The following is a 15,149-nucleotide window of genomic DNA, read 5'->3' on the forward strand; positions in this document are numbered from 1 at the left end:
GGGCCCGGCGCGGCCCGCGGGCAGCCGAGCCGATCCCCGCCGCCCCGTCCCGCCCCCGCCTGCCGCCCCAGGAAGCGCAGGGCTTTAGCGCCCTGCCCGCCGCCGCCATGCATTGTGGGGCGGCAGCAGCAGAGCCAAGATGGCGGCCAGCAGGAGGCTGATGAAGGTAACAGCCAGCGCCGCGCCGGGAAGGGCCGGCGGGCGGGCGGCGGCGGGCAGCCCCCTCCGCCCCGGCGGCCCTCCGGGTACGGGGGGTCGCCTCCCCGGCCGCGGCCCGGCGGGGCGGCCTCCTCCCCTCCCCTCGGTGGCACCCCGGGCTGGAGCGACCGGAACGGGAGCAGCCGGCACCTAGGCCGCGGCCGTGAGGGGCCTCGCTGTCTTCCCCGCCGCCGCCCCGGGCTCCGGCAGCGCTCCGCCGCCCCCGGCCGCCGCCCGGGGCTGGGCGGGGGCGCTCGGCGGGCGCCGCGGGCCGCCCCGTCCCCCTCCCTCGGGGGGCTCCTGCGGTGACTAAGCAAAGAGGAAGGGCCGGGGGGGAAGGAAACGCCGCTGCCGGGACGCCTCGGCCCCCGCCCGGGACCGGGGCAATCCCCGGGGCGGTGTGAGGGGTCGCCCCGCCGCCGGCGGTGCCGCAGCCGCGGCGCGGTCCCCGGCCCTGCCCGCGGGGAGGGCTCGGCCGGGCGGTGGGGAAGCGCCCTCTCCTCCCGCCCTGCGGGTGGGGGTTCTCCGCTCCCCCCGCTCTTCCCTCGGTAAGGAGCCTTCCCCAAACGCCCAGGGATGAAATAATTTCGTTTTCGGAGAGTAACCTCTTCCTTGTATGAGTAAGAGGTTTATCACACTGAAATATGGACCTGGGTTCAGAAGTTTCCTCATTCACGGCAGACGTGGTAATGTTTTTGTCTTCACTCTATTTATTCTAAAGCGTGGAGGGTACTTGTAAATGTAAACTCAGCCTCAGTTGGGTTTTAACCAAGAGCACGTATAGTTTATTGTAAAATACTGTTTGGGATTAAGTTTCTCATCATTTTGCTTGAGAAGTAAGGTGGTACTTAGCAAGAAAATGATAACCATTGCCCCCAAAGCATACAAGTTTGTTTTATGTGTTGTATGTAATTGCCAATTAACATTACAAACTGTCTGCAGTGGGGTTTGCCTAGGACACGCATACATAGTGGCGTAAAATTTAGTCATCTGTAAAACGCTATGGCAATACCCTACAGTATTTGCATGCAGAGTGCCTGTAACGTAAATCAATGAACTTTACAGGCTAGCCCTGAGAAATGTAGGGGAAGGACCCCGTAACTGTCAGGCAATGTTTTAGCCATAATAAAAAAACCTGTCCCTGTGGGGTGCAATGTAACCATGCACTAGGATTTGACAGATATATGGGCGATTTTGTTAAACTTAGTATTTTAATATCAGATTTGCAACTGGCTTCAAGGACGTGGACCCCTAATAGGGCTGGGATTTCACTAAGGCATGTAGATGGTAGGTTTTGAAGTTGCATTCCCTTAATTGTGTAGATATATAATTAACCATTAGAACTCCTTCATGTTTGAAGGAACCAACAGCTCAGCAGTGCTTTCATAAGGCTAGTTTTGTTGTTTTCAATGTGCTATGGAGCGATTAAAAATTAAATAGTAAATACATTGTGTGCAGAGTCATTCATATATACTAAATCAGTAGGTGTAAATCTTTAATTGTCCTTAAGGATCCTGATGAGCTGGCATTAATTTTTTTATTTCATTTTTGATAGCTGTTATGTTTTGTCACAGCTTTAGTGTCATAATCAATATTTCTGTTGCTTTATCCTCAAATAAGGTTCCCCTTGGTTTTGGATAGTAAACAACCATTTAATTTTATCTTTGTAAGGCAGTTTTTCTGCCTGTTCTGAAAAAATCCATTAATTGTTCAAAAGCACATCACTATTACTCTGGTAGGAAAAAAATATATTTCCAATTATTTTTTATTTTTAGATTTAAAATAGAACATAAACATCTGAAAGGCAAGAAAAATTGTTCTTAATATCTGCAGTGCCTCTTGCTTTTCAGCACCCCCCCTCAGTTCCACTATAGTTCTGAAATGTTAGTTAGGACTTTAATCTTTCACTAAAATGCTGTAAAAATGGTTTTTGACGTGACCTCCTCCTTTTCTAGAAAAACGGTGTGGCAGTTGCTTTTCAGAGGGAGTGGTGTAGGAAGGAAGGAAGGAGACATTGATAACTTCCCTCTTACATTTTTACTTTCGTTTTTATTTCCTGACGTTTGTGGGTTGTGCATGTTGTGTGCATTTTTTATGCCAGTTCAAGAGCTGTGAGATTCTGTATCATATGACTGGTAAAGGCTATTAAATAAGCAGCTACCATGGTGCCTTTTGGAGAGTTGAGTCAGCCCAAATGGCTTTGGGTTTTGCCATTCATCTCAGTAGGAGCAAAGCAGAGCTCTTGTACAGGTGATGTAATCTGGATTCCTGCACCATGATGTTTTGAAGGTCCAAACTCGCATGTGTATCAACCTAATATCATTATTTAAGTTCCAAATTCACAGATCCACTTTAAAAAGTCTTTCACTATTGAAATTTTGCAATATAGAAGAGCCTGTGGTGTGCCTTTCTCAGGGTCGTAGAATGATGAGTGATTATAACTAAAGGAAATAGAGTTTTTCCCTGTGTAACTCAATTATGTTTAAAATAATTTAAGAAAAGCATTAACTGTCTTTTCTTTGAGCTAAATATCAAGTTTGTCTTTGGTAATTGAGAATAATCTTTGAACCTTTTATAGATCACATAAAATAAAGCAATTCCCATTTTCTTAAGGTCTTGCCAACATTTTGAAGCACTGCATTTTTTCTGGACTCGTGTCATGCATCATAGTTATTCATATTAATCACAGTGGCTCAAAGAGACTGGATGTAGCAAGTTCATCATAACGCGCTGTCTGCCTGTAGAAAACTGGGAGTACGAGTGTGGGTGTCCTTTTCAGATTGTGGAAGCCATTTGTATCCTTCAGTTTGCAAACCTCCTTCTGAAAGAAGTATTACAAATTTTGCTGTTGTACTGGTGCAGTTCAATTTTAAACTTAAAGTCAAGTTATAACAAGAATAAGATTGTCTTGTTGTCTCAGGCTCTGTTTGAGCAAATTACATTTCCTAGGCCAAAGACCTTATTTATGGCCTATTTTTGCAGAGCTTTATACCATCAAGTAGTCTAACTGAACTTTTCTCTACTGACTTACAAAAAATCAGCCCTTTCCAGGAGCACACCTAGGTTAGCAAAAATGGGAAATAAACATAGCTAATGAATCATATTCCAGCGACATCTGAGGTGGAGTTTTGATCTATGAGCCACCATTACACCTCTTCAAAGAACCACAGTTGTCAGATCTTGACTCCTCTTGAAATGTGAGAGGTGGGAATAAAGCAGTCTTTGTCAAGGATATGTTGTTATGGACGATCTCTCAGGTTAAAAACGGGCAAATATGGAGTAATTTGGGAAAGGATCTAAGGCTTCTCTTTTAAGGGGGCTACTTTGCTTCACGACTCTTTCTCGTAAAAAGCAAATTGTCTCCAAACATGTATGATTGGGAACATAGATCTCCAAGGGACATACCAGAGATTTCAATGAAATGCTTTTCACAGTTGCCACCCACTAATGTAAAACAAGCCGTTTTCCATGCGAGATCTGTGGCTATACGCGATGTGAAGAGGTGGTGGGTAGTTGCAAAGGGAAAGCTATTTCGGTGCTGGATAGTCATAGTACTTGGTGGTGTAGTAGCGTGTGGTACTGAGATGCACCTTCAAGAGGCGTTTTTAGGTAGTATTTGAGAAGGCTGTCCTGTCCCGTGTGTGGAGCTGCTCCCTTCTGTGCTGATCTGCCATACGATCGAGCTCAGGTGTCTGTAAGATCCGCGCTTTTGTCTCCTGGTTTTTAGATGTTCAAAAATACCTTTCGTATTAAAAATTGAAAATAGATTTAAACGGTAAATAACACTTCACATATGAAGTGAGGTACATAGACAATTATTTTAATCTTATTGTTTTAACTCTGCTTCCATAATTGCACAGTCAAACATTTATGCAACTGTTGAACTCCGTGATAAAATACAAACACAAGGCCACACCCGGGTACCTGCTGTCGATGGCCTGCAATCTCCAGTATGCTGTGGTCTTGTAAACACCATAGCCCTTCCAAATAAAGGGGTTATAACAACTTTGGTATTTGAAAAACAATTCTAAATTAATCCAAACACTGGTTATCAGTAAGCGGGGAAATGTGGTTTTGAGCAATGTATGATCGTCCTTACGCAGAAGTGAGAATACCGATTCATTTTCCCTCTTTGAAACTGAGAATTGACAAAAGGATTTTTAATCAAATGAAAATAGTTTGCCAGTAAGTAGCATTAGTCAGTAAATCAAAGGCATGTGAATATACAGGGTTATAATGTTGCAGTGGAAACTTAATAATAGTTCTTATAAGAGCTAGAATCTATTTGTTTTTTTGGTTGGTTTTGTGGGGGTTTTTTAAGTAAATTAAATTTTATTTTAAGGTGTTCTAACACTTCTCTGTACTGTATGAGATTCAGAAAGTAAAACTGGCCAGTTCCTTATCAGTGTCTTGGAGCCTGTTTAACTTTGTCACGCTTCTCTTGGAGAGTGTATTTATAAACATAAATTGTACACAGTAGAGAAACATGGTTTAGAGTTATTTCGGTAGACTTTTGTTTTTCTTTATGCATTTAATAGCATTTTGGGCTTGATGCAGAAGAGCAGTATGAGCTCTTACACTTATTCCCATATTCTTGGATTGCACTCTTACAAGTGTTTGTCTTCACTGCATTTTCCTATCTGGCTTCGTTTTTCTAGAGAAGTCGCAAAATTTGAAAGATGCACGGGAAAAAAACAGTTGAAGTTGCAGGGTTTTTAAAATACTTACTACATTTTAAGCTGATGCCACTTACTTTTCTTTTTAATTTCAACATTTAATTTTTGCTTTGAACGGCACAAGTGATTATACAATACTGAAAATCAAAATTTGAACTCCTTGTTGATTATATATGAGAGGTAGCATGTACTTTTATGTAAAATATCTTCAGCATTATACTTGAAGATCAGATGCCACCTCTGAAACAATGTTTTCTCCATTTCATGTGCTATGTATAACACTTTCTCTGAACGTATCCAAACTACAAACATCGCATCTCGAGAGAGCCCCGTGAAATAAGAAGACATTTCTATTTTACAAATGGGGAAACCAATGCAGCAAGGTCACGTGCAAGGTTGATAAGAGTGGGGAATGAAAGACTGATTGAAATTCTTATTGCAGTCTTTTAACCTTTAGTTACACTCCTCCTGTGCTCCTTTAATTATGTTACTGGACAAAATTAAGGGGTGGAGGACAAGAAAAGGAATTAATCTATTTACTGTCTGCCTGGACTCTTAAGTATTATTTTGACATAAATATCTGGACTATATCCTTTTACCTCATCAAGTAATTTTTGTCCCTTTGGAGTTGCTCAAGCCAATGTTAAATGCAGTATTAAGTTTTAATCTGTGCTGTTTGAAAGTATTTAGTAGCTCATTCACTTTTTAACAGTACGTTTATACTGTAGTTGTGTCTGCCTCTGTATCTCTGAGGCGGTTAGATCTTTATTATGGGTTTTGGCAGTTGCCAGGGGAAAAAAAAAAAACCCTCACAAAACACACCCCTCCCCAATCCTTAAATTGTGAATGCTGAATCTCTTACCACTCCTGATGCACTGGACACTAAAAGCCTAACTTGCAAGTACAGTATTACATTGTATTTGTGGGGATAGTAGTAGGAAAAAAAAGCTATTTGTAAATAAGTCTAACATGGAATTGATTAATTTGGAGTGGAGTATATGAAATCTTAAACACTTCTAGTATAAGAAAAGTGATTTCTCATGTAAATTGGAACCTGTCTTAAGCGTGTAGTTCAGGCAAGTCCTCTGCTCAGGTGGGCTTGATTCTGCGTGACCTTTGCAGTCATGCCTGTGTGTGAGGAAAAAAATTGCCTGGTTTATCCCCATCTAGTCCCTTTTTCGGTTGTCAGTTATTGCCGCGGGACCCAAGGCAGCAGAAGGAGAAGCACAGAATATGGTCCGGATACGCTGCAGTAATTTACCACTTTTTTGATGTTGAAAGTGAATTCCTGCAAAGGCTTCACGTGTCAGTTTAAAGAGGAAGATGTCCTGAATCATTTTTTGCCAGTTCTTTAGTGTCTTCTAGGCTGTTTAACTTCCTCTCTCATGTGGTGGACTTGAGGGAAAATGGGGAGCAATTTGCATATTTGTTTTAAACTTTTCTTTGCTTTCATACAAAGTTGTACGATTTTGTAATGATCTCTGTGCTGGATTCTTGCATTTCTTAATTCAGCATCCAATTTTTTAACCTGAATCTAATTATGAAATGTAGGTGTTTAATTTTCCAGTAATGTGAAGCCATGCTTTTCTAATTTGTTTTATTAGCTTAATAACATACCTGAATTATAGAGTCATAGTCCTCCCTTTTTCTGTGTCTGGGCAATTGTTCTCTGGGCCAGAAGCAGTGTAATGCTCTCATCTGAACCTTGATAAAAGCTTCTGCAGGGAAACTGCACTCCCACTGGGATGTTATGGGGGAGATTTCTGTCATATGTATATGTTTTTAATATAGTAACTAGAAAATTGTCTAAACCCATTTTCCTTTCCTTATTTTAGAGTGAAGGCATTTGTGATGCATATTTATTCATGCTTACATACGTACTGGTTAATTAGCTTATTTTGTTCCCAATGTTTGATGCGTTACATCTAGTGTGGAATGGGATTTATCCCTTTTACATGCTGTGGAGCAGTGGTTTGCCAGGACTTCCCAGTTCTGTACGCGTAGAGCGAGCTGCTCAAAACGCTGTTCTGAGCAAGTTCCTCCCTGACCCCGTCAGGGAAGAGAGAGCCCGGTATCAGTCAGGCTCTCCTGAGCTGCTGCTTTGTGCACTGCGCATTCAAAGCCGGCTGTAAAGCACTGTGTGGATTTGCAGTTTCAATGATTGTAAAGGATCCCTTATAGCTGTGATAGTAAAGGTTATTTTCTTTTGAATATTTTGGTTTGCTCTGTGCTTCATGGGATTATTTTTATGTGTTTTTTATATGTTTTCCTGCTTTAAGGAAATAGATAATCCTCTTACCCTTTTTTTTAAAAAGAAGCCCAAACTGTCTGTGATACTGCATAAATCTAGCAGCAGTGGAATTTGGGGATTAATCCACAGGTCTAGACTAAATAGTCGGTTTTAGTGTCGTGAAGATTGTGTTGGGCATCAATTCAATATCCAAGACTCCAAGGTTAAACTTCTGTATTCTGAATATGCTCTTGCTTTCGTAGGTGCAGAGGGTGGGAATGTAAATGTTCATCTTCTGATGTGTGGCCGTCATGTGATTTTTGTTTCATGTGCATTTGGAAATCTCGTTTTCCCTTTGGGTTTGCATTTTATCATGATGCTAAGTTTATGCAAGTGATTACTACATGTATTAAATTTCTGCCAGTCAGATGCAGAAAGGTTTGATCTAAGATGAACATAGAGCTATTTTAAAAAAAAAAAATTGGACCGTACGGCACTTGTACCAGGAAAACTGATGGGTTTTGTTTTTCAGTGTATAGTGCCTTTGCTTGTAGTTGGTGTCTTTATCGTGATAATATACAGTCTAGTTTTGCAAATAGGCTATCACCCGGTGAAGAACTGTGTGCTGGCGGAGTGCACCTGTGTTGCTGTAATAGCAACGTTTTTCCTAACCTGTGTAGACACATAGGCATGTGCTTCAGTTTTGAAAGCACTGGGAAAGTTTTGTATTTCACTGTGGATGACTTTTGAATTTGAATTCAGTTAAATTTTCGTTAAAGATAGAACTTGGGAATTCAACAGCAGAGGGCTATAATTGTTGTGGAAAAAAGTGGAACCTTGAGGTGTTTCTTTTTTGGTCTTATGAAGTACTCCAAGAAACAGTTGCTACACTACGGCTTATACATAATTTTAAATATAAAAATGCCTAAATACTTGTTTTGGTGATACCTGGATCACTAGCTGATCAAAAATGGTTTGACTGGTGCGGAAGTATACCTTGTTCAAGAGTGATACAGCTATAAAGCGAGATATCTTAACGTATGCTGTTAACTTTGAGGTACAAAACAGAGATAAAGCTGTATCTTAAGTTATTGGTCTAAATAAGGCTAGTTGGGCTTAGGTTAATATTTTTGTGGGTTTGCATCAATTTAAGTTGGTAATGCAGGAATTTGTTAGTTTTCAGTTGAAATAATTGTTCAGTGACTTTATCCATGTTTAAAACTGTTAGGAAATAATTCTTCCAAATCACTATTTTCCTTCAGTCAAGTCCTAAGGTGCACTTTATTTCTGTGCTTCGCAGAGTTATCAATAATCTGTTACCAAAGGCACTGATTTGCATTTGAGATATAAAAACATGTTTAAATGCACTCTTTTTAATACTTCTACTTCATTGTGTCTGTAATGAAGTTAATAACAAGGCACTTTTGTATTTTCCTGACATATCAAAAAATAACATTTTTTTAATACCTTGTCTCAGAGAATTTTACTGCTCACAGGTGCAAAATTTTCTTTCCTATTTGTGTGGGTTGCCACCGCTAAAACCTCAAGCTTCTTTAACATTAAAGAAACCCACATTGACCTCTAAGCATTTTGAAAAATAAATATGAGCATCTTGCTTAATACTGTTATTAACTTACACTTACACTTTGCTTGCTTTTCAGGAACTTGAAGAAATCCGCAAATGTGGAATGAAAAACTTCCGTAATATCCAGGTTGATGAAGCTAATTTATTGACCTGGCAAGGGCTTATTGTTCCTGTGAGTATAGACTACTCCTTATTCTACTGAGCTTTAAAATAAAATGACGATCATTTGTATCTCATAAATCCACAGTTTAATAGTGCTGCTGGTGACCATTAGACAAGAATCTCTATTATTATTATAAAACCTGGCTTTCAGAGTTGTGGGTTTGTACAGAAGCTAGTCATTTATAAATACAACTCAAGTTTGTATAGATTATACTGCAGCATCTTAAACATGCTCTGGGTGGTGAAGTGTGGTCCTGGATTTAATTCTTGTCTCTCTTCAGAGATCTTGTGTAATCTTGGTCAAATAATGTAATCTTCCTGTCTCATTTTATTTGAGTGTCTTCTGTGTTTTGTTTTATCGAAGTCTGATAATGTTAGTAGGTGTTTCTTATAACTTGTGTGAAGAAAAATCCATACGTAATTGAAAGGTGTTCTGGACTTCTCTGATCAATACCTGCCTGGATGCTTCATAATCGTAGGCCTGGTCCAACACATGGCTGCAGTTGGCGAGGGCTGTGGACTCAGTGGTGGCACTGGGTTACCTGGGAGAGGTGTTGGAACGGGGAAGCAAATGAAGTTTGTAGTTTATTACATTAAGCTAAAAGTACAAAACCTATGTTATCATAGGAAAAAGCCTGAGGTATGAAATATTTTGTTTACTCCTTAATAGATTTTCTTTTTTTAATCGACTAGATTTATTTCTAGGGTAAAGTTGAGTATTGGAAAAAGTTTGATGCAAGGAAAAGGTTTGGATTTTCAGAAGTGAGCTCTTTAAAAGTAAGTCTCTTTATTTAGGCGTTAATTAATGCAAAAAAAAACCCCAACACTTTGATTTTTTTAAAAGCATTACAATCTTTTAAGAGAATGTTTAAAAGAAGTAGATAACCACTGTATTAGTCAAATAGAGAGGGATTTGCTAATAAGGGGAAAGCAGGAAATCTAGTATGTTGAATTCCTTGGTTGAAAGTCACTTGGATTTTCACCGCCTTTATTTTCCACTGCCATAGCTCATGCTCCCTTTGTTACATGAGCTACTTTTAAGTCTGCAGGAATAGAGGCTGTGCCACTAGGGCATCAGTTCTGCTTTTCCTTGGGTGGTACCAAAAAAGTCCTCTGACCAGTGTAAATCTGTCTTTTTATTATAAGACTTTGAAACATCTCTTTAGCAGTGCCTCTGCTTTGTTAGTTTCCCAAATTCAGATCACACAGGCTGAGATAATGAGCCTTTGCACTTTAAATACTGTAGAATACATTTAGTTTACTGTTTGCTTATATTCCTGCAAGTAATTCCTTTGAGTGGTTGAGGCTACTCTTCTTGCAAATAAAGCAAGCAGGATTCAACATTAAAATTTGACAGAGCTGAGAAACAATACGCTTTAATAAGCCACTCTGATATTTGTGGTTCGTGTATAACAGTTTACTGCTTTGATAATACTTTGAAGTAGTATAAGGTTGGTAAATATGACTAATAAAGCAAAACACCAAAATACTTGTTCATTCCTGTTAAAATAAGCAATGTGATGTACAGCCTCTATTTTTAACAGTTTCTGTTCACCAGAGTATGGCCTTAGTGTTTGTTTTGCAAAGGTTCACAACATCGCAAGTGCTTAAACATTGTTGCAGTGAATTGTGCTTCATGCCTGCTTTTTGGTTTATAATGTGCCCTGTTAGAAGGGAAATAGCTTTAAATTCACTACAGGTGTATTTCAGAGGGAATTTTGTCATGAAATTATACTCCCTGTAGTAATTAATAAAATGTTGTGTTGTACATGTTCAAAGAGTAGTATAGTTTATTATTTTAAGGAAGATGCTTTAGTCTTAGCGTAGTTTTTTTTAGCTATTGCAATGCTGGAGTTGATGGCTTAAAAATGTAATATACAAGCTGGTTGCAAGTTTAATTTTTTTGCTGAGTTTTTGCTTTTCAAGTTTTACATGCTGTTTCCATTTTAGAAAATGTTCTTGCTTAGGGTTTAAAGACATATTACTCATACTTTAGTAGGACTAACCAGTTACTGACTGTTAAACTCTACAACTAGGCATTATTTTGGTCAACTTAATGAAGGTTGAAAGATACAAAGGTTAATATTTTTAACAGTGTTCATACAGAATTACTGTGAAAGATACTGCTTTAAAAGTTTGTGTCGTATGTGACATGTTTTGTTCCTCGGAGCAACTGTTAGTTTTTAAGGGTGTTTGCTCGATTAAGAAGCAGATTGAAGATAGCTTGTCAACTTCTTTTCCTGTTCCAAATTGTAGAATAAGGTACTTCATGTACTGTATGTTGAAAAGGTACACTATTTGTTTGATTTCAACATCAAAATGAGACTGTCTACCCCAGGTTCCTTGCTCTTGTAAGAGATACTGTTGGTATATCATGAATTTCATTTCACTTTATCAAAACTGCTTGCTATGGACAAACTACAGAGCAAAAGGAGAACGCAAGTCATGTTTGTCGTTTGTGTTTGGTATTTATAATTCTGACTCTCTCCCTTGTCAGCGTCAAATATAACAAATTATTGGAAATTAATTGTTTGAATATTCTGTGTTTTGTCTACTTAAAACATGAGCGACCTTTTATATACATTTTTGTTCAATTCATTGAGTAATAGCAAAGAACTGTTCTGACTGAGAGTCAAGCAGAAAATGGACATTTTTAAGCCAGGTCAGTTCCCGTATCAGTTCACTGAACAGCCTGACAAATTATAGTATGTGATGGAGGTAAGAACAAGTGAGCCATGGGGGGAGAGGGCACGAACTGCTTAAGTTGTCACCACCACCAAAAAGTTATTTGTTAAACTTCTAAAGCCTTTAGGATTGCTTGGATAAAAAATGCCACTCTAGTTACCTCTTCCCTTGACTGCAAAAATTATGCTGTATTTCTTAGAAACACACGACCAGACTTCTCCATATGGATGAAACTAAAATTAAATGTTTTCTGTGGAATAATATTTTAATAGAACACTCCCCACCCCCAAATATTGGTGAACCTTTTTTAACTTCTGGAGTGGGTTTGATTGCAGGGAATGGTCTGGTTGCTAATGAAGAATATGTGTGATTATATTTTACACCAACTGGAAACTCTCAGCCTTTGATTCTTGTTCCCAAGAAAGTGTTTGGAAAGGCTTCATGCCATGGTTACTGTTTTCAATGCAGAATGGTATTTTCATAAGCTTTAAATGTAGCAATGGTTTATTTTTTCTTCTGCCTTTCTTCTGCAGTTAGTATTTGAAGCAGTATCAATAATCTCACAGGTTTTCTAGATGAGATTCTGGGCACTGGTTTTTTTCTGTTTCAGCATGAAAAACTACTATGCTTACTTCAGGGTTCTCTCATCATGCTCCTTCAAAAATGAACTGATAAGAGTGGGTGCTAAAACTGCATACACATTCAGAATGTTCTCATCAGCAGACACAGTGAACATCTATCTTTAGTACCAATAAATGCTCAGCAGATTTTTGTGTAGTTAGCACAAAAACGTTCTTGGAACCTATAGGGAAATCTGACAAATCAAATTGCTTTGCTGTTCGTGCCACCATGTTGTGAGACTCGTAAAATAACTAAGTTCAGAGAAACCAGTTTTCCTTGTCAGCCTTCCTGTTTGTATCTCGGAAAGGATTTAGAATGTTTTTTGAAATACAAAGTTGGGAATAAAACTTATTAGATAGGACCTTGAGCTTGAAGTAAATGGGATTGGATGCTTCCTTACCAGTAGAAATGTCAGCCAACTTCAGAGCAATGGTGATCTGCTTTTTCCAGGGTGAATACAAATGTTGTAGAGTTGTATTGCCTCTCTCTTACCAAATAGGTTTTGATGTTTCCTGACACATAGGCATGGCAGTACGTGTTGGAAGAAAGTGCCTTTAAAAGAGGTCATTTGATAGATCGAAGTCTGGACCGTGCTTTTTCTTGATTGTATCCATTAGAATATGCCAGATTCTTGATATTCTGTCTTCTTGTTGCAGGACAATCCTCCGTATGATAAAGGAGCCTTCAGAATCGAAATCAACTTCCCAGCAGAATATCCATTCAAACCTCCTAAGATTACATTTAAAACAAAGATCTATCACCCTAACATCGATGAAAAGGGGCAGGTTTGTCTGCCAGTAATTAGTGCTGAAAACTGGAAGCCAGCAACCAAAACTGACCAAGGTAGGACTCCATGTGGAGAAAGAACTGGATATCGAGAAACTTTGTATTGTGTTTAAATTTAAAGCTAATAGCGTTTCAGCTTGTCAGCTGGTCACTGCTCTTATGGTATATTCATTGTCATAAGGTTTGTGTCATGAATCATGTGTTGTGAGCACAGTGTGCAACTCTTTTGGAATCTCGTTTTGTTACTGGAACGTAAGGTAATGATGCTGACGCGTGGCATGTCCGCCTCCAGGAAACCACAAAACTCTTCATGACTGAAGAGTTTATTAAGGTAGTGTCCTCAGCATACTTAAAAATTCTGGTGGTAGTTTGTGTGGGGGTTATTTTGTTAAACAGTGACTTTATAATCCAGAGGTGTTTGAAAGAAAGGGTCCAAAACCTCAAGGCTTTGTATATTTTATAGTCTCTGCCATGTGGTTCAGTGATTTGAACATATGGTTTGAGATCTCTAGGGAGTCATAAACAAAACCTGAAATCATAACACAAATTAACCTCTAGTTCTTAAAAGATCACTGCTGTAAGGCTTACTGTGTAGAGTGTCTTTGGATAAGAATTTAAATATTTTAAGGAAAAAAGTTTCATCAGTTCTGTGGCAGACTGAGAGTGTGATCCGAGTAGGTTTTTTCTGTTGTTGTTGCTTCCATTAGTTGCTGGGGTGAGAACTTCCTGTTTTCTGTCAGGTAATGATTAGTTTGATGTCAAGCATTTATTATTGTACCTATAGAAAGAGCAAATATCCTTGCAAAACTGCATATTTTTTAATAATATTAATTCAAATGAGTAGCAGTTTAGTCCAGTGCAAGAGCTTCAGTGACACTGAAGTATCCTGCTCTGTAGGAGAAAGTATTTCCTTCTTCCAGACTCTTCTTTGAGGTTATTTTCACTTGAACTGTGTTCCTTAAGTACAATGCTGTACTTAAGATTTCTTTTTTCTGTGTACTTCTGTATGCTAATAAAACTACTTACAGTTTGTGTGATTTTACCCCAAAGACAAAATAGGAAAATTCCTGTAGTTGTTTCAGAAAAGATCAAGCAGTTGAATGTTGGGGAAAGTGGAGGTGGCAGCAAAAAAAAGCTATTAAACTCAAATAGGTCAGTGAAGATCTTATGATTTGTTGTTAATTTATGCCAGATTATACAGGACAAAGATCCTTGGGAGAGATGAAATGGAAACAATGTGTAGAAGGTTTCTGTTAACACCTTAGCAGTTGTCTTAATCTTATGAGCCTCTCTAGTTAAGTTACGGAACAACATGTCTCTACCTAGCTTGCAACGCAAATTGGTGTTAGTTGTGGAACTATTGAAGCAATCGTTTGCATGCAGGAGTAGTCAGTGTCTCCCTGAGAAGCAGCAATTCCCTTTCTTTCCGAGAGTGTGAATAAAAACTATGTTAAAATCAGCATTTGGAACAAATCCTGGATACCAAAATATTGCAAATCTCACTATTTCTGCTGTTTTGTGGTCTTCGTCTTTTAACTCTTTCTTCAAGAAGTCGTTTTGGTGTCAATGTCTGTTGTTACTACATCATTGTATGAACCTGCAATGTTACTACAGCCATGCTTCAGTGTCTATTCCTTTTTCTCCAGAACTCTTCTGCAGTGAAAAAACTTCAGTCTGTTTGCTACTTGGGCCTTTCTCAAGGAAATAATGCAACATTATTAGTACAGCATCAAAGTGATTGGTTTTTATCAGTCAGGTGTCAAGAAAGCAGAGAGATTAGGTTAATCATAAATCATTAACTCATCTTTCATGTACTAAAAGTGCATCTTAATGCTGTACTTTTTATTAATTTATGCTTTATATTAAAACAGACTGTTGTGACAGTATAGCTTTAAAATGCTGTGGATATTGAAGCAACTCCTGTTATGACAATCCTAATTTTTTCTGGCTTGTGTGTTAAATAACCTTAATAACATAACACAGTAGCACTTTCTCTGTAGTATTTTAGTGTGTGTTACTGAGTGAAAAGGGATTGTCATGTGCAGTATTCGTGCTAGTTTCATAAGTACTCATTAATATGATGACAGTTGTCATAAGTCCAGGACTGGTAAATTCCCGTGAAGTAAGCTAATACCAATTCTACATTCCTTAGATAGTTTGTTGCAGTTTAAACTCTGGTTTGTGGTAAGAAATGTTCCTGTTTAGC

The 15,149-nt window shown here is 38.9% G+C and overlaps 1 protein-coding gene across 2 annotated transcripts in view; it reads left to right on the forward strand.

Annotated features, from left to right (window-relative positions):
- Positions 1–15,149, forward strand: part of UBE2L3 (ubiquitin conjugating enzyme E2 L3) — an 18,590-nt gene continuing 3,441 nt past the window's right edge. The window contains exons 1-3 of one of the 2 annotated variants that reach the window (XM_075167968.1): positions 1–166; positions 8,766–8,861; positions 12,814–13,000. In XM_075167968.1, the coding sequence (XP_075024069.1) occupies positions 140–166; positions 8,766–8,861; positions 12,814–13,000 (310 nt within the window). In that variant the 5' untranslated portion in view covers positions 1–139. Of the gene's footprint in view, positions 167–827; positions 885–8,765; positions 8,862–12,813; positions 13,001–15,149 lie in introns of those variants that run through there. The other variant, XM_075167967.1, reaches the window with a different exon arrangement.

The sequence above is a fragment of the Calonectris borealis genome, chromosome 18, assembly GCF_964195595.1.
Source record: "Calonectris borealis chromosome 18, bCalBor7.hap1.2, whole genome shotgun sequence".
Lineage (NCBI taxonomy): Eukaryota > Metazoa > Chordata > Aves > Procellariiformes > Procellariidae > Calonectris > Calonectris borealis.